The following is a 25805-nucleotide window of genomic DNA, read 5'->3' as shown; positions in this document are numbered from 1 at the left end:
GCTAGAGAGGACAGGATAAGGAGGAAGGGAGGACAGGATAAAGAGGGAGAGAGGACAGGATAAAGAGGGAGAGAGGACAGGATAAAGAGGGAGGGAGGACAGGATAAAGAGGGAGAGAGGACAGGATAAAGAGGGAGAGAGGACAGGATAAAGAGGGAGAGAGGACAGGATAAAGAGGGAGAGAGGACAGGATAAAGAGGGAGAGAGGACAGGATAAAGAGGGAGAGAAGACAGGATAAAGAGGGAGAGAAGACAGGATAAAGTGGGAGAGAAGACAGGATAAAGAGGGAGAGAAGACAGGATAAAGAGGGAGAGAAGACAGGATAAAGAGGGAGAGAAGACAGGATAAAGAGGGAGAGAGGACAGGATAAAGAGGGAGAGAAGACAGGATAAAGAGGGAGAGAGGACAGGATAAAGAGGGAGAAGACAGGATAAAGAGGGAGAGAGGACAGGATAAAGAGGGAGAGAGGACAGGATAAAGAGGGAGAGAGGACAGGATAAAGAGGGAGAGAGGACAGGATAAAGAGGGAGAGAGGACAGGATAAAGAGGGAGAGAGGACAGGATAAAGAGGGAGAGAGGACAGGATAAAGAGGGAGAGAGGACAGGATAAAGAGGGAGAGAGGACAGGATAAAGAGGGAGAGAGGACAGGATAAAGAGGGAGAGAGGACAGGATAAAGAGGGAGAGAGGACAGGATAAAGAGGGAGAGAGGACAGATAAAAAGGGAGAGAGGACAGGATAAAGAGGGAGAGAGGACAGGATAAAGAGGGAGAGAGGACAGGATAATAGGGAGAGAAGACAGGATAAAGAGGGAGGGAGGACAGGATAAAGAGGGAGAGATGACAGGATAAAGAGGGAGAGAAGACAGGATAAAGAGGGAGAGAAGACAGGATAAAGAGGGAGAGAGGACAGGATAAAGAGGGAGAGAGGACAGGATAAAGTGGGAGAGATGACAGGATGAAGTGGGAGAGATGACAGGATGAAGTGGGAGAGAGACAGGATGAAGTGGGAGAGATGACAGGATGAAGAGGGAGAGAGGACAGGATAAAGAGGGAGAGATGACAGGATAAAGAGGGAGAGATGACAGGATAAAGAGGGAGAGAGGACAGGATAAAGAGGGAGAGATGACAGGATAAAGAGGGAGAGATGACAGGATGAAGTGGGAGAGATGACAGGATGAAGTGGGAGAGAGGACAGGATAAAGAGGGAGAGATGACAGGATGAAGTGGGAGAGATGACAGGATGAAGTGGGAGAGATGACAGGATGAAGTGGGAGAGATGACAGGATAAAGAGGGAGGGAGGACAGGATAAAGAGGGAGAGAGGACAGGATAAAGAGGGAGAGAGGACAGGATAAAGAGGGAGAGAGGACAGGATAAAGAGGGAGAGAGGACAGGATAAAGAGGGAGAGAAGACAGGATAAAGAGGGAGAGAGGACAGGATAAAGAGGGAGAGAGGACAGGATAAAGAGGGAGAGATGACAGGATAAAGAGGGAGAGAAGACAGGATAAAGAGGGAGAGAAGACAGGATGAAGAGGGAGAGAAGACAGGATAAAGAGGGAGAGAAGACAGGATAAAGAGGGAGAGAAGACAGGATAAAGAGGGAGAGAAGACAGGATAAATAGGGAGAGAGGACAGGATAAAGAGGGAGAGAAGACAGGATAAAGAGGGAGAGAAGACAGGATAAAGAGGGAGAGAAGACAGGATAAAGAGGGAGAGAGGACAGGATAAAGAGGGAGGGAGGACAGGATAAAGAGGGAGAGAGGACAGGATAAAGAGGGAGAGATGACAGGATAAAGAGGGAGAGAGGACAGGATAAAGAGGGAGAGAGGACAGGATAAAGAGGGAGATGACAGGATAAAGTGGGAGAGATGACAGGATAAAGAGGGAGAGAGGACAGGATAAAGAGGGAGAGAGGACAGGATAAAGAGGGAGAGAGGACAGGATAAAGAGGGAGAGAGGACAGGATAAAGAGGGAGAGAGGACAGGATAAAGAGGGAGAGAGGACAGGATAAAGAGGGAGAGAGGACAGGATATATAGGGAGAGAGGACAGGATAAAGAGGGAGGGAGGACAGGATAAAGAGGGAGAGAGGACAGGATAAAGAGGGAGAGAAGACAGGATAAAGAGGGAGATAAGACAGGATAAAGAGGGAGAGAAGACAGGATAAAGAGGGAGAGAGGACAGAATAAAAAGGGAGAGAGGACAGGATAAAGAGGGAGAGATGACAGGATGAAGTTGGAGAGAAGACAGGATGAAGTGGGAGAGAAGACAGGATGAAGAGGGAGAGAGGACAGGATAAAGAGGGAGAGATGACAGGATAAAGAGGGAGAGAGGACAGGATAAAGAGGGAGAGAGGACAGGATAAAGAGGGAGAGAGGACAGGATAAAGAGGGAGAGATGACAGGATGAAGTGGGAGAGATGACAGGATGAAGTGGGAGAGATGACAGGATGAAGTGGGAGAGATGACAGGATAAAGAGGGAGAGATGACAGGATGAAGTGGGAGAGATGACAGGATGAAGTGGGAGAGATGACAGGATAAAGAGGGAGAGAGGACAGGATAAAGAGGGAGAGAAGACAGGATAAAGAGGGAGAGAAGACAGGATAAAGAGGGAGAGAGGACAGGATAAAGAGGGAGAGATGACAGGATAAAGAGGGAGAGAGGACAGGATAAAGAGGGAGAGATGACAGGATAAAGAGGGAGAGATGACAGGATAAAGAGGGAGAGATGACAGGATAAAGAGGGAGAGATGACAGGATAAAGAGGGAGAGAGGACAGGATAAAGAGGGAGAGATGACAGGATAAAGAGGGAGAGATGACAGGATAAAGAGGGAGAGATGACAGGATGAAGTGGGAGAGATGACAGGATGAAGTGGGAGAGAGGACAGGATAAAGAGGGAGAGATGACAGGATGAAGTGGGAGAGATGACAGGATGAAGTGGGAGAGAGGACAGGATGAAGTGGGAGAGATGACAGGATAAAGAGGGAGGGAGGATAGGATAAAGAGGGAGAGATGACAGGATAAAGAGGGAGAGATGACAGGATGAAGTGGGAGAGATGACAGGATGAAGTGGGAGAGAGGACAGGATGAAGTGGGAGAGATGACAGGATAAAGAGGGAGGAGGACAGGATAAAGAGGGAGAGAGGACAGAATAGAAAGGGAGAGAGGACAGGATAAAGAGGGAGAGAGGACAGGATAATGAGGGAGAGATGACAGGATAATGAGGGAGAGATGACAGGATAATGAGGGAGAGATGACAGGATGAAGTGGGAGAGAAGACAGGATAGAGGGAGAGATGACAGGATAAAGAGGGAGAGATGACAGGATAATGAGGGAGAGATGACAGGATGAAGTGGGAGAGAAGACAGGATAGAGGGAGAGATGACAGGATAAAGAGGGAGAGATGACAGGATAATGAGGGAGAGATGACAGGATGAAGTGGGAGAGAAGACAGGATAAAGAGGGAGAGAGGACAGGATAAAGAGGGAGAGAGGACAGGATAAAGAGGGAGAGAGGACAGGATAAGGAGGGTTAGTTCTCTTTAAAATCGATATTCTCTCGGGCTGATGGAAGGACCAGGTTGAGGAGATTTATAAATAAAATGGTCCCTGACATACTCAAGCACACTGACAACGTTCCCACACACACACACACACACACACACACATACACACATACACACACACACACTCTGACAAACACAGTCACTCTGACATTACTTGCAACACTGACTGAGACACATAAACACACACACCTGTCAGTCTCAACTCTCAGTAACAAAATTGTGTGAAAGTATTCACGTTTCCATCCACAGTTCTTATGCTAGTAAAGCACGAAAGCTGTGATGGAAACAGGAAGTTTCGGTACAATTTTATAAATGCCAACAGATGATCTGTTTGTTTGACTTGGTGGGATCTTCTTGTGTCTGTAAAATACATTATGCAAGAAATTGTGGTGGAAACGCCTTTATGCGCAAATAATTACAGCATGTAATAATCATTATATCAAAGTTAACTGATATAGTGTGTGGTCATCCCACTATGACTCGGGAAGCATGCAGTTTATTAGGCTACAGATGAAATGAGATGATCTTCACAGGGTGGTGAAAGTGGACGGTGATGTGCTTGATGTTCCTTCCCAATAAATATCGACAGTCTTATTCTGGTGACTGATCCATGATAATCTCATCATGTAGACACACTTTACAGCCTAGTCACACTGTATCTGCCAGCTATTTGCTAGAGAGCATGTGTCAAGACCAGAGTAGGCACATTTAAACCATCAGTTTCTGTAACAAAACTATCGGCAGAGTTGAAAATGCCATGGAAACACACTGAATTTTAGATTTTCATCCAATACATGAAAAAGTCATTTTTTTGTGTACTATGTCATCACGCACTTGTTTTTGTCCACAAGTCAGTTTAGTGGAGATGCACATATTGTCTTTACATGGATTTTAGAATTTTTTTCATGAAAATCTGTCACCAATTGGATGGAAACCTAGTAACAGTGACACAGAATCTACCTCACATATTTATAATCATTCTCCTACCACTCCTCTCTCCCTCCTTCTCTCTAGGGTATCTCACTCTCCCTCCTCTCTACGGTATCTCACTCTCCCTCCTCTCTACAGCATCTCACTCTCCCTCCTTCTCTCTACAGTCTCTCCCTCCTTCTCTCTACAGTCTCTCCCTCTCCCTCCTCTCTCTAGTCTCTCCCTCTCCCTCCTTCTCTATACAGTATCTCACTCTCCCTCCTTCTCTCTACAGTCTCTCCCTCATTCTCTCTACAGTCTCTCCTCTCCCTCCTCTCTCAGTCTCTCCCTCTCCCTCCTTCTCTCTCTAGTATCTCTCTCCCTCCTTCTCTATACAGTATCTCACTCTCCCTCCTTCTCTCTACAGTCTCTCCCTCTCCTCCTCTCTACAGTCTCTCCCTCCCTCCCTCTCTATCTAGTCTCTCCCTCTCCCTCCTTCTCTCTACAGTCTCCCTCTCCCTCCTTCTCTCTACAGTATCTCACTCTCCCTCCTCTCTACAGTCTCTCCCTCTCCCTCCTCTCTACAGTATCTCCTCTCCCTTCTCTCTATCTCTCTCCCTCTCTCTACAGTCTCCCCTCCTCTCTACAGTATCTCACTCTCCCTCCTCTCTACAGTATCTCACTCTCCCTCCTCTCTACAGTATCTCACTCTCCCTCATCTCTACAGTCTCCCCCTCCTCTCTACAGTATCTCACTCTCCCTACTCTCTACAGTATCTCACTCTCCCTACTCTCTACAGTCTCTCCCTCTCCCTCCTTCTCTCTAGTCTCTCCCTCTCCCTCCTCTATACAGTATCTCACTCTCCCTCCACTCTCCCTCTCCCACAGTGTATTACAGTGTAACATATACATTATGAGTCAGTGTATTACACTGTAACGTCCTTGGTATGAGTCAGTGTATTACAGTTGTCGTGTCTTTACTATCATTAACTGAAGACTGATAGTTTTTATCAAAGATTCTCTGTAATTAGTTATTACGCTATTAGACTGATTAATCATGTAACCATAATTACTAGGAAGTCGGGGCACCAAGGAAAAATATTCAGATTACAAAGTTATCATTTCCTAAAATAATTTTCAGATATTTTATCTGATCAATTAGTCTTCGATTAATGAATTATTTACTTTACCTCACGTTAGTCTCATTCCAAACGTTGTAAATTGTTGGTTATCTGCACGAACCCAGTCTTCACTATTTCATCCATACATCAATTGTCTTAAATCATTGATTTATTACTAACTAAGTAATTCACAGAAATGCATTAATATCAAAGACTTGTTATTTTTCTGTCGGTATCGATAGTCTAAGAGTTTAACCACGTGGTATGGTTAAAAGATTCAGCAATGGTCTACAACCTTTGTCCTCCTAATGGAGAAAAACATGGTCTGCAACCTTTAGCCATCTCGTAATTGAGGTAAGTTCAGTCTGCTGATCGAAAACCCGAGTGGGGGATTTATTCAGAAGGGCCGAAGAGGGCTGTCCCAGGAGGCCTGACCCTAACTGGGCCCAGGGGCGGTCCTCTGATTTAGTTCAAATCAAAAGGGAATTGTATTTTTCTTCAACAAACAGTCCAAAATCATATTACACAATTATACAAACAGTATCATACTCACTCATTCATCTTATACAGCAATTAGATGTAAACCTCATATTTGAGGCTATTATATAAACAGCGTTATGGTAATGTGGCCACACCGTCTCCCATGAGCTTCCCCAAGTTGTGACAAACGCACCAGTTTGTAGCTGGATTCTTCACCGGCCTTTTATACTTTCTCCGGAACATGAAATGTGTTCGTACCTCGAGTTCTGTGAGGTGGAAGGATTTCCTTTGTCCTCTATGAAAATTTACTCTCTCTCTCTACTATGTGGCCATGTGGCAGGGTCTTCTCAGGAATTTACGACGTCTCTCAGACCACAGCAACCTAGTTGAAGGAGGAAAGGGGGTGGCAGGGAGAGGGGGATTAGCTTGCTATACCCAAAGAGGCCAACGTAGTTCACATGGCATATCACTCCTCCATTATGTAGTTCACATGTCATATCACTCCTCCATTATGTAGTTCACATGTCATATCACTCCATTACATAGTTCACATGTCATATCACTCCTCCATTACATAGTTCACATGTCATATCACTCCTCCATTATGTAGTTCACATGTCATATCACTCCATTATGTAGTTCACATGTCATATCACTCCTCCATTATGTAGTTCACATGTCATATCACTCCATTACATAGTTCACATGTCATATCACTCCATTACATAGTTCACATGTCATATCACTCCATTACATAGTTCACATGTCATATCACTCCATTACATAGTTCACATGGCATATCACTCTCCATTACATAGTTCACATGTCATATCACTCCATTACATAGTTCACATGTCATATCACTCCATTACATAGTTCACATGTCATATCACTCCTCCATTACATAGTTCACATGTCATATCACTCCATTACATAGTTCACATGACATATCACTCCATTACATAGTTCACATGTCATATCACTCCATTACATAGTTCACATGACATATCACTCCATTACATAGTTCACATGTCATATCACTCCATTACATAGTTCACATGTCATATCACTCCATTACATAGTTCACATGGCATATCACTCCATTACATAGTTCATGTGACATATCACTCCATTACATAGTTCACATGACATATCACTCCATTACATAGTTCACATGACATATCACTCCATTACATAGTTCACATGACATATCACTCCATTACATAGTTCACATGGCATATCACTCCATTACATAGTTCACATGGCATATCACTCCATTACATAGTTCACATGGCATATCACTCCATTACATAGTTCACATGGCATATCACTCCTCCATTACATAGTTCACATGTCATATCACTCCATTACATAGTTCACATTACATAGTTCACATAGCATTCACTCCATTACATAGTTCACATGACATATCACTCCATTACATAGTTCACATGACATATCACTCCATTACATAGTTCACATGACATATCACTCCATTACATAGTTCACATGACATATCACTCCATTACATAGTTCACATGACATATCACTCCATTACATAGTTCACATGGCATATCACTCCATTACATAGTTCACATGACATATCACTCCATTACATAGTTCATGACATATCACTCCTCCATTACATGGTTCACGTGACATATCACTCCATTACATAGTTCACGTGACATATCACTCCATTACATAGTTCACATGACATATCACTCCATTACATAGTTCACATGACATATCACTCCATTACATAGTTCACATGGCATATCACTCCATTACATAGTTCACATGACATATCACTCCATTACATAGTTCACGTGACATATCACTCCATTACATAGTTCACGTGACATATCACTCCATTACATAGTTCACATGACATATCACTCCATTACATAGTTCACATGACATATCACTCCATTACATAGTTCACATGTCATATCACTCCATTACATAGTTCACATGACATATCACTCCATTACATAGTTCACATGTCATATCACTCCATTACATAGTTCACGTGGCATATCACTCCATTACATAGTTCACATGACATATCACTCCATTACATAGTTCACATGACATATCACTCCATTACATAGTTCACATGACATATCACTCCATTACATAGTTCACATGACATATCACTCCATTACATAGTTCACATGACATATCACTCCATTACATAGTTCACATGACATATCACTCCATTACATAGTTCACATGACATATCACTCCATTACATAGTTCACATGACATATCACTCTATTACATAGTTCACATGTCATATCACTCCATTACATAGTTCACATGACATATCACTCTATTACATAGTTCACATAGCATATCACTCCATTACATAGTTCACATAGCATATGCCTCCCGCCATGGAACTGGAATCCCACAGTGTGAATACACGGACTGGATTATGGCATAATGTTCACTACATTGCACTCTCCTCTCTCCCTCAGTGAGTCCTGCAGTGTGCATACTGTGGAAAATAAAGATCTCTGCAGCGATAGAATAGCTTCCTATTACCGGAAACTCACACTACCGCTAACAGAATGATTCGCGGTGTGTGTTTGTTTGTGTGTCTCTGTCTGTGTTTGTGTGTGTGTCTGTGTGTACGTGGTTTCTTTTGTAGCACGGTGCAAGGCAGAGCGAGCAGCGGCACCATGCCGTGCCTCATGAATAGAAGTAAATTATTTAGCAGGAACACAAATGGAACAGCTCAGTCACACAGAGTCCCTGTAAGGCCCCACATTCACCGCATTGCCATCACTGACCTCAATCATCCTCTATATGAGTATGGTCATGTCGTAATGAGTCTATATAGGAACCTTTATGAGCAGGAATATGAATGTATTGTGTGTTGAGTGATTAACCGAAATGAACCTTTAAAAAGCAGGCAGATATTTTCATTTGGACAAGGTTGTCTAAGTAAGAGAAACCACTCCACTCCGCCTTGTGCCCCCTACTGCTGGTCAGGTGTATTTATTTGAAGGATCGGTATGATGTGCAATTAATAGATTGCTTTAATGTGAAATGAAATATTGTTGATTTTTAAGGTTTGGGAGAAGTGCTGTGAATAGTGACACTTTTTAGGATGTCAATATAAATGAATGTATTTATGGTTGTGTGTAATTTTGTCTTGTCTTTTAATCATTATATGTGTTATTGTTTTTACCATCAAGGGCTACATGGGATACAATCGTTTTAATTAGTATTTTCAAGTGATATCCTCTGGGTCCACATTGTACATTTTGTTGTATATGTCTGTTATCCACATTCAATTCAATCTCTACCTGTGAATACATGATCTACTGTAGGCCTAGTTTGTATTTAGAAGTCATAAAAGTATGTCTTATTTACATTGAAGAACTACTAAAATATTGTTTTTTTCAGACAGCATAGGCAGCAGCTCTATAGAAATGAGATGATGATTTGGAATTAAATAATAAAGTCCTCAAATAAAGCTAAGGTATTCTATACAACATCTGAATATTTTTTTTTAGAATCTAACCGAAACTGAACCAAAATCAAATAGCACCAATCACTCAGCACTAATATATGATGAGGAATATAACTTGCCAAGGTCATTTTTTGAACTGATAAAAAGCAAGAAATGCAGAATAAATGAGTGTGTGTGTGTGTGTGTGTGTGTTTGAGGAAGTGAACATGACAGATGTAACAGTCCAGAGGGCAGCGATTAGTTGATTCCCTTCTTATCCAATCAGTGTTGCCTTCAGCTCAGGTTTATGTTCAGCTCTGCCTGCCTGGTTTGTTCTACCTGCCTCTCTCTGTCTGCCTGTTTCTCTTACACACACTGCTGAATAGACACTACGAATTCACACAGCGCACCACACACATTAACACACACACACACACACACACACACACATACACATACACACACACATAGAAATGCAGTGCATCTCAAAATACCCAAACTGAAAAACACACAAATACACACACACCATACTGTACACACAAGAGCATGTAGTAACCAAGGTGATTAGAAGACACACACACACACACACACTGAACTGTGAGAGAAATGGTCTGGTTGAACACTCTCTACATTTTATTCATGTCATAGTGATTTAGTGAGCCCAGAAATGTACAGTGGATAGCGCCATTGACTCACATTATTAGACATTTTATTGACTGCATAAAACTCTGAAATGGGCTGTCACATTTTTATGGGGGACCTATAAGGCAGGAATGGACACAAGAACATGCATTGTGAAAATCACACGGAAATCTGGAGAAACGAGTAGAAGTTAACATAATCTGAAACAAGAATAGATCAGACAATGCCTGTTGTCACCTGTTGTTCTGCTCAATGGACCACATTTTAACACCCCAAGATCGCTCTTATTCTCTCCCTCTCATTCTCTCTCACACACACACACATAACCCCCATTTCTAACAATTGTGTCTTGTATCTTTCCTAGGCTGGGACAAAAGAGTGGACTATGAGCCAGGCACAGGCAGCAAACAGCTGTTTCCCAAGATGAATCTGGAGACTTGTGGAGGGCTTCTCTCCTCAGTGAGGACCACGGTAGAGCTACAGACCAGCCATATTGGGAAGGGCTGCGACCGGGAGACCTACTCGGAGAAGTCCCTGCAGAAACTCTGTGGTACGTACCTCATGGGATACATACACTCCATAACCAAAAGTATGTGGACACCTGCTAGTCGAAGATCTCCTTCTAAAAACATGGGATTAATATGTAGTTGGTCCCTCCTTTGCTGCTATAACAGCCTTCGCTCATCTGGGAGTCGGCATTTCAATTCATCCCAAAGGTGTTCGATGGTGTTGAGGTCAGGGCTCTGTGCAGGCCAGACAAGTTCTTCCACACCGATCTCGACAAACCATTTCTGTCTGGACCTCGCTTTGTGCACAGGGGCATTGTTATGCTGAAACAGGAAAGGGCCTTCTCCAAACTGTTTCCACAATGTTGGAAGCACAGAATCGTCTAGAATGTCATTGTATGCTGTGGCGTTACGATTTCCCTACACTGGAACTAAGGGGCCTAGCCCAGACCATGAAAAACAGCCCCAGACCATAATTCCTCCTCCACCAGACTTTACAGTTGGCACTGTGCATTGGGGCAGGTAGCATTCTCCTGGTAAAGTGTGATTCATCACTCTAGAGAACGCGTTTCCACTGCTCCAGTGTCCATGGCGGCGAACTTTACACCACTCCAGCATAGTGCATGGTGATATTAAGCTTGTGTGTGGCTGCTGGAAACCATGGAAACTATTGGTGGGAAAAGTACTGTATCGTCATACTTGAGTAAAACTAAGTAAAAGTTGAAACTCACCCAGTAAAATACTACTTGAGTAAAAAAAAGTATTTGATTTTAAATATACTTAAGTATCAAAAGTAAATGTAATTTTTAAGATATACCTAAGTATCAAAAGTAAAAAAATAAATAGTAAAAAATTCCTTATATTTTAAGCAAACCAGACAGCACCATTTTATTTATTATTAATTCATTTTGTCATGCCCTGACCTTAGAGAGCCTTATTATTTCTCTATTTGGTTAGGTCGGGGTGTGATTTGGGTGGGAATTCTAGTTTTTCTGTTTCTTTGTTGGCCAGGTATGGTTCCCAATCAGAGGCAGCTGTCTATCGTTGTCTCTGATTGGGAATCATACTTAGGCAGCCTGTTTTCCACCTGAGTTTGTGGGATCTTGATTTTGTTAGTTGCTGTATAGCCTGCAGAACTTGACGGTCGTGTGTCTTTTTTTTTTTCTCTTCATCAAAATTAATAAAGAAAGAAAGATGTACGCTTACCACGCTGCACCTTGGTCTCATTCCAACAACGGACGTAAGAAATGTATAGCCAGGGGCACACTCCCAACACTCAGCATCATTTACAAACAAAGTATATTATTTTCTTTAGGAATGTAGTGAAGTAGAAGTAAAAGTTTTAAAAAACGACTTAAGTTGTACTTTAAAGTATTTTTACTTAAGTACTTTACAACACTGATGGAAACCCACTTCATGAAGCTCCCGACAAAATGTTCTTGTGCTGACGTAGCTTCCAGAGGCAGTTTGGAGCTCGTAGTGAATGTTGCAACCGAGCACAGATGATTTTTACGAGCTATGTGCATCAGCACTCTGTGGGCCCATTCTGTGAGCTTGTGTGGCACTTTGCAGCTGAGCTGTTGCTGCTCCTAGACGTTTCCACTTCACAATTACAGCACATACAGTTGACCAGGGCAGCTCTAGCAGGGCAGAAATTTGACGAACTGACTTGTTGGAAAGGTGGCATCCTATGATGGTGCCACATTGAAAGTCCTTGAGCTCTTCAGTAAGGCCACTTTATTGCCGATGTTTGGTCTATGGGGATTACATGGCTGTGTGGGTGATTTTATACACCTGTCATCAACGGGTTTGGCTGAAATCCAAATCCACTAATTTGAAGCGGTGTCCACATACTTCTGTATAGTGTATTTCTCTATAAATGGCCATAAGTTAGTCGAAGCATTGCACTTTATTTACAATTAGATATTCGTTGCATAACAGAAGAGAGCCACTCCAAAAATCATCAGACTGTAGAGAACTTAATAAAACCACCAGTTAAACTCCCCAGACCAGGTTTTTTTTCTCTTGTCTGTTGGTAAAGCTGTGTTAAATGAAGCTCTGCTGCTGTTAATGACGTGACAGAGAGAAAGTATTAGCTTGAGCTAGCTGTCTCCTCAGTGAAGAGCCTGTCTACACCTCAGTGTTTGTGCAGAGAACATGACAAAGAAACATCAGCTCTAACGGAGCCGCTAAAGCTTTCATTCTGCACACAGCGAGGTATGGTGGTGGTGGGGGGTGGAGGAAGCCATCGTCAGACCCTTATCTGAATGGATAACTCCCTCCCTCACCCTCTCCCTCCCAGTTCCCTCTGTATGAATGGTTTACCGCTAAAGAGCCTTTTCAAAGCCTCCCATAATCATCATCTGATACCAAATAGAATCAATTGTAATTGCTTTTTTAAAGCACAATCAATTTGAGATAATGTACAAAGACATCTGCAAACAGAATTGTGGGCGGTGGTGATGGTGACGGTGGTGGCGGCGGTGGCGGTGGCGGTGGCGGTGGCGGTGGCGGCGGTGGCGGCGGTGGCGGCGGTGGCGGCGGTGGCGGTGGTGGTGGCGGTGGCGGCGGTGGCGGTGGCGATGGTGGTGGTGGCGGCGGTGGCGGCGGTGGCGGCGATGGTGGTGGTGGCGGCGGTGGCAGCGGTGGCGGTGGTGGCGGCGGTGGCGGCGGTGGCGGCTGATGGTGGTGGTGGCGATGGTGGTGGTGGCAGCGGTGGCGGCGGTGGCGGCGGTGGCGGCGGTGGCGGCGGTGGCGGCGGTGGCAGCGGTGGCGGTGGTGGCAGCGGTGGCGGTGGTGACGGCGGTGGCGGCGGTGGCGGCGGTGGCGGTGGTGGCGCGGTGGCAGTGGCGATGGTGGAAATTAATTCCAGCCATCCCTTCTTTCTTTGCTTTACTATGGTGTTCTGTAGGTTTCTTAGTGTCGGGGATAGATAAAGCGGCGATGGTGGTGGCGGCGGTGGCGATGGTGGTGGCGATGGTGGCGGCGGTGGTGGCGATGGTGGTGGCGGCGGTGGCGGGGGTGGCGATGGTGGTGGCGGCGGTGGCGGGGTGGCCGCGGTGGCGGCTGTGGCGGTGGCAGCTGTGGCGGTGGCGGCGGTGGTGGCGATGGTGGTGGCGGCGGTGGCGGGGTGGCTATTTCGCGGTGGCGGCTGTGGCGGTGGCAGCTGTGGCGGTGGCCGCGGTGGCGGTGGTGGCGGTGGTGGCGATGGTGGTGGCGATGGTGGCGATGGTGGTGGCGGGGGTGGCCGCGGTGGCGGCTGTGGCGGTGGCAGCTGTGGCGGTGGCCGCGGTGGCGGTGGTGGCGGTGGTGGTGGCGGCGGCGGTGGTGGCAGGGCACCGCGCCGCACCGCGCCGCGCATCTATTCACTACGAGCTCCAAACTGCCTCTGGAAGCTACGTCAGCACAAGAACATTTTGTCGGGAGCTCCCAGAATCTAATCACTGCAAGTCATGAACAGCAGTCGGGGAGAAACAGACTTTAAAGACAGGCAGGGGAAAAAAAACATGAATTAATACTCTAATGTCCTGTTATTCGCATAAAATGAACAGATGCATGTTTCAATTGTCTGTCTGGATGGAGAGATATAGCAGAGCGATGGATCATATTGTATCAATGTGGTTTCTTTGGAGCCTTGCTGTGTTTGAGGTACCACCATCACTGTGTCATAGCTGTTATAAACCATTTATTAATGTGCTATGGCTGTGTAACAAGGCATTACTTAAGACCTTCACTATTATAATGGGAGGGCACAAAAGTCAATAGAGCTGTATCTTAGTGGGGACATGTTAGTGCTGCAGAGGAGCACTGTCTGTGACAAGGCGAGAATTATGTTTATCAAGAAGACATTAACAAAACAAGAATCTTTCAGGAAAAAAAGGTGTTGAGAATGATGGAGTGAGCTTAGAAAACACATACAGAGAGAGAGAGAGAGAGAGAGAGAGAGAGAGAGAGAGAGAGAGAGGAAGGGGAGAATGAGAGAGGGGGAGAAAGGGAAAGAGGATAAATTGATTTAACAGGAGTTTTGACTGATCGGTTTTTATTTTCCTGTGAAAGGATCAAAAAACAGTCTCTCCTTTGTAATAGCTTGTCTGATTGGCTGTGTGGGGAATTATGACTCGATATAAACACAGAACATGAAATTAATTCCAGCCATCCCTTCTTTCTTTGCTTTACTATGGTGTTCTGTAGGTTTCTTAGTGTCCACGGGGATAGATAAAGCAGTATGTACTGTAGGCATGGCATGGCCATTTCTTATGATGTCTTTCATCCACTCCTACCTCTGAAAGTCTGTTTCATTTGTCACAAATCAATACTCACATCCACTATCAATCTCTGAACATCGATTTATACATTAAGCCTGGGCGTTTGGCTTGTTCATAAGTGATCATAGCCAAGGTCAGTCTGAACCTTCTGTATATCTGTGTTGATTTCTATTTCTTTGCTGTTGGGCTTCCCTATCTGTTCCCATGGCAACAATTACCCAGGGGCCTCGTCGGGCAGCACAGACCTTCTCCCCGCCCCCAGCGCCTCCACCAATTGGACGGCGTCCCTGGTGACAGACAGTGAGCGGGACAGCGACCTCATCTTCCGGTTTGACGGGCGGCAAGCGGCGAAGATTCCGGACCAGGTGGTACCACAGAACCTGACTGATCAGTTCACCATCGCCACGTGGATGAAGCATGGACCCAATCCTGGACTGAGGGCGGAGAAAGAGACCCTGCTCTGCAACTCTGATAAGACAGGTTAGAAGAGGGGAAGGAAGTTGGGAGGGAAGAGAGAGGTGTGGCTGGGAGAGAAGTAGACTGGGAAGGGCTGTGTGGAGAGGGGCGGAAACATTGAATGGATGTGTTCTAATGGTGGTAGGTGTGACCTATCAATAAGGGGTGTGGTCTACTGACATGAATGGGTTTATCTTCACTTAAGAGAAGGTGTCTTAAGTCAAAGATTGTGGTAATTTTAGGGAAGCTGTGTTACCTTGACGTGCTCTTCTCTTTCCTCATCCCCTCTCCAGAGATGAACAGACACCACTACTCCCTTTACGTCCATAACTGTCGCCTGGTCTTCCTGCTCCGGAGAGACTTCATCCAGGTGGACACCTTCAGACCTGCAGAGTTCCACTGGAAACTGGATCAGGTAGGCTACACAGTAGGCTGTGTCCATCCGTGATATTCATTTGTAATGGAATGTACCACTAAAGAGGGACAACTTGTCCTTACGAGTGTGCTGTCTATGAAACATGATGTGATGTTCAAATGGCCTGAACTGACCACAACACCTAAAGTCCATCATCCCAGAACCTCTCTAAAAGCCTCGATGCACAGAGCAGTTGAGACTGTTTTAGACCTAGACATATGAAGACCATCTATATATTGAAAAGATTTCCTTCACCAGTGTGTGTGTGTGTGTGTGCACGTGCGTTTCCTCTGGGGATGAACAGGAGATGGTGGTGAGGATATGTTTGTCTGGAGATACACTGGCTCTTGGCCAAGCCTAGCGGGCTGACGTGTGTGTGTGTGTCCATGTACAGTGTGTGGATGTGTGACAGCAGCAGCTCCCTCTCGCCTGAAGAGGTGAGTCTGTCTCAAGGTCTGCCAGGTCACCCTAACTGTCAGTCTCCAGACCCTGAACGCAGCTCTCTGTTTGCACAAAAGAGACGTGCAGCTGAGGCGGGGTCGGTGAGAGGCAGAGTGCGGGGGCTGCTGGGTAATTTGAGGACAGATCACTGGCTGTGATTGGAGGAAGGAAAGGGGGTCAGAGCGTCACCTTGTGACTGGGGTTGACCTCTTGTGAGTCACTGTCTGAAGAAGTTCTGTAACATTCCGGAACAGAACACAGTTAGACAAGACATGGCAGCCTGTCTCTCCACATCTCTCTCAACTGGAGTCATCTAGTTACTCTTCCCGTGTCTATTTCTTGCTCCTTTGTGCCCAGTTCTGTCTAAATTAGCCAGCTTGGTTAGAACTGGGGCAAGGGTTGGGGCCAATACCATTTTAATTCCAGTCAATTCTAAAAAATAAACAAAACTTCAATTGGACATTTTTGTAACTGAAAACCATTAAAGAGAATTGGAATTTCCATGTAAGTCTTGAATTGACTGGAATTTAAATGGAATTGACCCCAAAACTGACTTTGATAAGAGTTTTTAAAGGCAAGATTACACATTCTGGGATTGGAGGGTAGATAAACCATACTTTCCCAACTGAATTAAATGTTATTAGGCTAAAAACTAATCAAACTTCTTGCTGTCAATTTGACTACCCCCCCACTACCTGTTAACATTACCTGATAACACTACCTGTTTGGGCTACCTGTTAAAACTACCTTTTAACACTACCTGTTAAGGCTACCTGTTAACACTACCAGTTAATACTACCTGTTAACACTACCTGTTAATACAACCTGTTAACGCTACCTGTTAAGGCTACCTGTTAAGGCTACCTGTTAACACTACCTGATAACAATACCTGATAACACTACCTGATAACAATACCTGATAACACTACCTGATAACACTACCTGTTAACATTACCAGTTAACACTACGTGATAACACTACCTGTTAAGGCTACCTGTTAACACTACCTGATAACAATACCTGATAACACTACCTGATAACACTACCTGATAACAATACCTGATAACACTACCTGATAACACTACCTGTTAACATTACCAGTTAACACTACGTGATAACACTACCTGTTAAGGCTACCTGTTAACACTACCTGATAACAATACCTGATAACACTACCTGATAACACTACCTGATAACACTACCTGTTAAGACTACCTGTTAACACTACCTGTTAACACTACCTGTTAACACTACCTGTTAAGACTACCTGTTAACACAACCAGTTAACACAACCTGTTAACACTACCTGTTAAGGCTACCTGATAACAGTACCAATTAAGGCTACCTGTTAAGGCTACCTGTAAATGCTTCCTGTTAAGGCTACCTGTTAACACGACCTGTTAACACGAACATATAACACTACCTGTTAACACTACCTGTTGAAACTACCTGATAACACTACCTGATAACACTACCTGATAACATTACCTGATAACATTACCTGATAACACTACCTGATAACACTACCTGATAACATTAGCTGATAACACTACCTGTTTGGGCTACCTGTTAAAACTACCTGTTAACACTACATGTTAAGGCTACCTGATAACATTACCTGTTAACACTACCTGATAACACTACCTGATAACATTACCTGATAACACTACCTGTTTGGGCTACCTGTTAAAACTACCAGTTAACACTACCTGATAACACTACCTGATAACACTACCTTTTAACACTACCTGTGAACACTACCTGATAACACTACCTGTTACCACTACCTTTTAACACTACCTGTTAACACTAGCTGATAACGCTACCTGTTAAGGCTACCTGTTAACACTACCTGTTAAGGCTACCTGATAACAGTACCAATTAAGGCTACCTGTTAAGGCTACCTGTAAATGCTTCCTGTTAAGGCTACCTGTTAACACGACCTGTAAACACTAACAGATAACACTACCTGTTAACACTACCTGTTTGGGCTACCTGTTAAAACTACCTGTTAACACTACCCGTTAACACTACCCGATAACACTACCTGATAACACTACCTGTTAACACAACCTGTTAAGGCTACCTGTTAACACTACCTGATAACACTACCTGTTAACACTACCCGATAACACTACCTGATAACACTACCTGTTAACACAACCTGTTAAGGCTACCTGTTACCACTACCTGTTAAGGCTACCTGTTAACACTACCTGTTAACACAACCTGTTAAGGCTAACTGTTAACAATACCTGTTAACACTACCTGTTAACACTACCTGTTAACACTACCTGTTAACACTACCTGTTAACACTACCTGTTAACACTACCTGTTAACACTACCTGTTAACACTACCTGTTAACACTACCTGATAACACTACCTGTTAACACTACCTGTTAACACTACCTGATAACACTACCTGTTAACACTACCTGTTACCACTACCTGTTACCACTACCTGTTACCACTACTTGTTACCACTACCTGTTAACACTACCTGTTAACACTACCTGTTACCACTACCTGTTAACACTACCTGTTAACACTACCTGTTAACACTACCTTTTAACACTACCTGTTAACACTACCTGTTAACACTACCTGTTAACACTACCTGATAACACTACCTTTTAACACTACCTGTGAACACTACCTGTGAACACTACCTGATAACACTACCTGTGAACACTACCTGATAACACTACCTGTTATCACTACCTGTTATCACTACCTGTTACCACTACCTGTTACCACTACCTGTTACCACTACCTGTTACCACTACCTGTTACCACTACCTGTTAACACTAGCTGATAACACTACCTGTTAACACTACCTGTTAACGCTACCTGTTAACGCTACCTGTTAACACTACCTGTTAACACTACCTGTTAACACTACCTGTTAACACTACCTGTTAACACTACCTGTTAACACTACCTGTTAACACTACCTGTTAACACTACCTGATAACACTACCTGATAACACTACCTGTTAACACTACCTGTTAACACTACCTGTTAACACTACCTGATAACACTACCTGATAACACTACCTGATAACACTACCAGTTAACACTACCTGTTAACACTACCTGTTAACACTACCTGTTAACACTACCTGTTAACACTACCTGATAACACTACCTGTTAACACTACCTGATAACACTACCTGTTAACACTCCCTGTTAACACTACCTGATAACACTACCTGATAACACTACCTGTTAACACTACCTGTTAACACTCCCTGTTAACACTACCTGATAACACTACCTGATAACACTACCTGATAACACTACCTGTTAACACTACCTGATAACACTACCTGTTAACACTACCTGTTAACACTACCTGTTAACACTACCTGATAACACTACCTGTTAACACTACCTGTTAACACTACCTGTTAACACTACCTGATAACACTACCTGATAACACTACCTGATAACACTACCTGATAACACTACCTTATAACACTACCTGTTAACACTCCCTGTTAACACTACCTGTTAACACTACCTGATAACACTACCTGATAACACTACCTGTTAACACTACCTGATAACACTACCTGATAACACTACCTGATAACACTCCCTGTTAACACTCCCTGTTAACACTCCCTGTTGACACTACCTGATAACACTACCTTATAACACTACCTGATAACAGTCGTGCTGTCATGAAGAAGCAGAGTGTCAGTGAGAGTGACATTGTAATTAACACAACAGCATATTAACAGAGCTTCTATGTCTCAAAACATCATCAGGCCCGCAGGCCTGAAGGATGGAGAGAGAGATATAGAGAGAGAGTGAGAGAGGGGAGAAAGAGATGGGATAGAGAGACCATGGGGGGGAGTGTTTGAGACAGAAATATAAGTATTTTTGGGAGTTCCATTTCTCTCTCACCGATTTTCTGTCGAGCCAAGCTTTCTTAAATGTGATGTTGATTCAGTAAAATGAATGTCTTCGGGGCACCATTTAGATGTGGACGATCTGTGGTTCCTGATTTGCTGATGTGGGGTGTTTTTTATTTTGTTTTTTTAATCACCATCAAATCATCCTTGTAAATGACAGCAAGCTTTAGGCCTATAAATTCCCTCTAGTTTTCATTCTCTCTGTGTCTGGGTGACGTTGGGGGACATTTCCCTTATGTAAACACACAAAACACTGTATTGCCAGACATTGTCTAGAGGGAGGTTTTTAAACTTTGATTTAATGTCGACTGCACCAACTGGCCGCACAGAACACACACACACACAGAAGAAATACACAGAACACACACACACACATACAAGGACACACACAGAACACAAAACACACACACATACAGAACACACACAGACAAACACACACACACTCCGTCATGTGTGTTTTAGTCTTTGAAGGGCCTCTTCTACACTCCCTCTCCTCTCTCCCTCTCCTCTCTCCCTCTCTGTCCTCCTAAGCCCCTGTTCTGACAGAGGATCTGAGAGCTCTCTCTCCCTACCCCACCCACTCCTCTCCATCTCTCCCTGCCCCACCCACTCCTCTCCATCTCTCTCTGTCCCCCCTCCACTCCTCTCCATCTCTCTCTGTCCCCCTCCATCTCTCTCTGTCTCCACTTCTCTCCATCTCTCTCTGTCCCTCCCACTTCTCTCCATCTCTCTCTGTCCCCCCACTTCTCTCCATCTCTCTCTGTCCCCCCACTCCTCTCCATCTCTCTCTCTGTCTCTCTGTCCCCCACTACTCTCCATCTCTCTCTGTCCCCACACTCCTCTCCATCTCTCTCTGTCCCCCACACTCCTCTCCATCTCTCTGTCCCCCTCCACTCCTCTCCATCTCTCTGTCCCCCTCCACTCCTCTCCATCTCTCTCTGTCCCCCTCCACTCCTCTCCATCTCTCTGTCCCCCTCCACTCCTCTCCATCTCTCTCTGTCTCCTCTCCCCCCTCCCCTCCTCTCCATCTCTCTCTGTCCCCCTCCTCTCCATCTCTCTCTGTCCCCCTCCTCTCCATCTCTCTCTGTCCCCCTCCCTCTCTCTGTCCCCCATCTCTCTCTGTCCCCACACTCCTCTCCATCTCTCTCTGTCCCCACACTCCTCTCCATCTCTCTCTGTCCCCACACTCCTCTCCTTCTCTCTGTCCCCCTCCACTCCTCTCCATCTCTCTCTGTGTCCCCCTCCTCTCCATCTCTCTCTGCCTCCCCCACTCCTCTCCATCTCTCTCTGTCCCCACACTCCTCTCCATCTCTCTTTTATTTATTCAATATTCTGCACACAGCAATGCAACAGGTCGGCTATTTTTTAGAAGAGCCAAATCCCCCTTTTTTTGGCAACAATGAAAGCACCGCACGTTGACAGGATACAGGAAGAGAACCCTCATGAAAAGATTCACACACCATTTCATAAACCTCCCCCAATACCCCCAAAACTGCTTATAGAACTCAGATGGTAAACCATCGATGCCAGGTGCTCGGTCTGATGAGAGCTGCATAACTGCTGTAGACAGCTCCTGGAGAGTAAATGTCAGAGTCCAAATCAACTCTCTGCTCGGGGCCCCGTTGAGGAGGTCCATGTAACAGCTGTTCAGTACACAGAGAATCACAAACCTCCGCCGTATAGAGGGCAGAGTAGAAGTCCACAGCATGTTGGTGCATTTCACTGTCATCCGTGGTCACCTTCCCATCAGGTTATGAAGGCAGACCATCAGTTTGCATTGTAATGTCGACTGCCCTAGGTTATATAAAAAAAGTGCTAGGAGCATCCATATCCTTGAGGGTAGCAAAGCGAGACCTAATCAAGGCACCCTTCACTCTTTCATGTAGAAACTACCTCAGTTCATGTCTCTGTAAGTTCTTGACTAGTCCGGGGTCATTCTGACTGAGCAATATCAATTCAATAGATTTGATGTCCTGTTCAAGGGCCCTGATAGTCTCATTAACTTCAATACGAGACAGAGCAGTATACTGTTGAAGAAACACTTGTATTTGGGCCTTCCCAACCTCCCACCATTGTCTGAAGGACTCAAAATTCCATTTAGTAACCCTCCATTTTTCACAAAACATGACATCAAGTAACAATTTAACATTAAAGTACCAATAAGGTGATGAGCTTCGTGGACAGGACAAGTTAATATCAACAGACACATTATGGTGATCAGAGAAACCCACAGGAGTGATGTCACACCTTCCAACCCTACTACAGTAGTGATCAGATACATACAACCTGTCTAACGTTCCAACCCCTCTACAGTAGTGATCAGATACATTCAACCTGTCTAACCTTCTAACCCTACTACAGTAGTGATCAGATACATACAACCTGTCTAACCTTCTAACCCTACTACAGTAGTGATCAGATACATACAACCTGTCTAACCTTCCAACCCCTCTACAGTAGTGATCAGATACATACAACCTGTCTAACCTTCCAACCCCTCTACAGTAGTGATCAGATACATACAACCTGTCTAAACTTCCAACCCCTCTACAGTAGTGATCAGATACATACAACCTGTCTAACCTTCCAACCCCTCTACAGTAGTGATCAGATACATTCAACCTGTCTAACCTTCTAACCCTACTACAGTAGTGATCAGATACATACAACCTGTCTAACCTTCCAACCCTACTACAGTAGTGATCAGATACATACAACCTGTCTAATCTTCCAACCCTACTGCAGTAGTGATCAGATACATACAACCTGTCTAACCTTGCTGCACTGACACCACCTTCATTAACTTTTAACCATGTGTACCGCCTAACTTTTGCATCCCTTACTCTCCACATATCAGAAAGCTCAAACTCAGTTAATAGATCAGATAGGCAAATTGTAAAATCCACAGTACAGTTCCAGTCCCCCCCTAAAACCATACACACCTCTTGGTCACACAGTTCCAGTCACCCCCTAAAACCATAAAACCAGTTCCAGTCACCCCCTAAAACCATCTTGGTCACACAGTTCCAGTCACCCCCTAAAACCATACACACCTCTTGGTCACTAAAACAGTTCCAGTTCAGTCACCCCCTAAAACCATACACACCTCTTGGTCACACAGTTCCAGTCACCCCCTAAAACCATACACACCTCTTGGTCACACAGTTCCAGTCACCCCCCTAAAACCAGACACACCTCTTGGTCACACAGTTCCAGTCACCCTCTAAAACCATACACACCTCTTGGTCACACAGTTCCAGTCACCCCCCTAAAACCATACACACCTACACACCTCTTGGTCACACAGTTCCAGTCACCCCCTAAAACCATACACACCTCTTGGTCACACAGTTCCAGTCACCCCTAAAACCATACACACCTCTTGGTCACACAGTTCCAGTCACCCCTAAAACCATACACACCTCTTGGTCACACAGTTCCAGTCACCCCCTAAAACCATACACACCTCTTGGTCACACAGTTCCAGTCACGCCCCTAAAACGCCAGTCGCCCTAAAACCATACACACCTCTTGGTCACACAGTTCCAGTCACCCCCTAAAACCATACACACCTCTTGGTCACACAGTTCCAGTCACCCCCTAAAACCATACACACCTCTTGGTCACACAGTTCCAGTCACAGTTCCAGTCACCCCTAAAACCATACACACCTCCCAGTTCCAGTCACCCCTAAAACCAGACACACCTCTTGGTCACACAGTTCCAGTCACCCCTAAAACCATACACACCTCTTGGTCACAGTTCCAGTTCCAGTCACACAGTTCCCCCTAAAACCATACACACCTCTTGGTCACACAGTTCCAGTCTCCCCCCATAAAACCAGTTCCAGTCACTAAAACCTCTTGGTCACACAGTTCCAGTCACCCCCTAAAACCATACACACCTCTTGGTCACAGTTCCAGTTCCTAAAAGTCACCCCACACACCTCTTGTTCACAAAACCATACACACCTCTTGGTCACACAGTTCCAGTCACCCCCTAAAACCATACACACCTCTTGGTCACACAGTTCCAGTCACCCCCTAAAACCATACACACCTCTTGGTCACACAGTTCCAGTCGCCCCCTAAAACCATACACACCTCTTGGTCACACAGTTCCAGTCACCCCCTAAAACCATACACACCTCTTGGTCACACAGTTCCAGTCTCCCCCTAAAACCATACACACCTCTTGGTCACACTGTCTTACGGTTTCCTTTATTTGATCAAATACAGCAATACGCTCTGTACCCTCATTAGGAGCATAAACATTTTTAAAAACAAGGTAACATCCGCCTTGACCATTAAAACCCGACCCTTGACAATCTCTGTTGTAAACTCAGCAAAAAAAGAAATGTCCTCTCACTGTCAACTGCAGTTATTTTCAGCAAACTTAACATGTGTTAATATTTGTATGAACTTAACAAGATTCAACAACTGAGACATAAACTGAACAAGTTCCACAGACATGTGAATAACAGAAATGGAATAATGTGTCCCTGAACAAAGGGGGGGTTAAAATCAAAAGTAACAGTCAGTATCTGGTGTGGCCAGCAGTTGCATTAAGTTCTACAGTGCATCTCCTCCTCATGGACTGCACCAGATTTGCCTGTTCTTGCTGTGAGATGTTACCCCACTCTTCCACCAAGACACCTGCAAGTTCCCGGATATTTCTGGGGGGAATGGCCCTATCCCTCACCCTCCGATCCAGCAGGTCCCAGACGTGCTCAATAGGATTGAGATCCAGGCTCTTTGCTGGAACACTGACATTCCTGTCTTGCAGGAAATCACACACAGAACGAGCAGTATGGCTGGTGGCATTGTCATGCTGGAGGGTCATGTCAGGATGAGCCTGCAGGAAGGGTACCACATGAGGGAGGAGGATGTCTTCCCTGTAAAGCACAGTGCTGAGATTGCCTTCAATGACAAAACGCTCAGTCCGATGATGCTGTGACGTATCGCCTCGGACTATGACGGACCCTCCACCTCCAAATCGATCCCGCTCCAGAGTACAGTAACGCTCATTCCTTCGAAGAAAAACGTGAATCCGACCATTACCCCTGGTGAGACAAAACCGCGACTCGTCAGTGAAGAGCACTTTTTGCCAGTCCTGTCTTGTCCAGCGACAGTGGGTTCATGCCCATAGGCGACTTTGTTGTCGGTGATGTCTGGTGAGGACCTGCCTTACAACAGGCCTACAAACCCTCAGTCCAGCCTCTCTGTCTACTGCGGACAGTCTGAACACTGATGGAGGGATTGTGCGTTCCTGGTATAACTCGGGCAGTTGTTTTTGCCATCCTGTACCTGTCCCACAGGTGTGATGTTCGGATGTACCGATCCTGTGCAGGTGTTGTTACACGTGGTCTGCCACTGTAAGGACGATCAGCTGTCCGTCCTGTCTCCCTGTAGCGCTGTCTTAGGCATCTCACAGTACAGACGTTGCAATTTATTGACCTGGCCACATCTGCAGTCCTCATGTCTCCCTGCAGCATGCCTAAGGCACGTTCACACAGATGAGCAGTCAGTAGAAAGGCCTCTTTAGTGTCCTAAGTTTTCATAACTGTGACCTTAATTGCCTACCGTCTGTAAGCTGTTAGTGTCTTAACGACCGTT

General features: G+C 44.9%; 1 protein-coding gene across 1 annotated transcript in view; it reads left to right on the top strand.

The window, feature by feature from the left end:
* The window catches only part of LOC112267452 (calsyntenin-2-like), a 458120-nt gene that overhangs the window by 359566 nt on the left and 72749 nt on the right, over positions 1 to 25805 (top strand). The window contains exons 6-8 of the mRNA XM_042297584.1: positions 10546 to 10731; positions 15175 to 15432; positions 15702 to 15823. Coding sequence (XP_042153518.1) covers positions 10546 to 10731; positions 15175 to 15432; positions 15702 to 15823 — 566 coding nt within the window. The remainder of the gene's footprint in view (positions 1 to 10545; positions 10732 to 15174; positions 15433 to 15701; positions 15824 to 25805) is intronic.

This window comes from Oncorhynchus tshawytscha, linkage group LG14 (assembly GCF_018296145.1).
Source record: "Oncorhynchus tshawytscha isolate Ot180627B linkage group LG14, Otsh_v2.0, whole genome shotgun sequence".
Lineage (NCBI taxonomy): Eukaryota > Metazoa > Chordata > Actinopteri > Salmoniformes > Salmonidae > Oncorhynchus > Oncorhynchus tshawytscha.
This window is presented reverse-complemented; position numbering and strand designations above follow the sequence as displayed.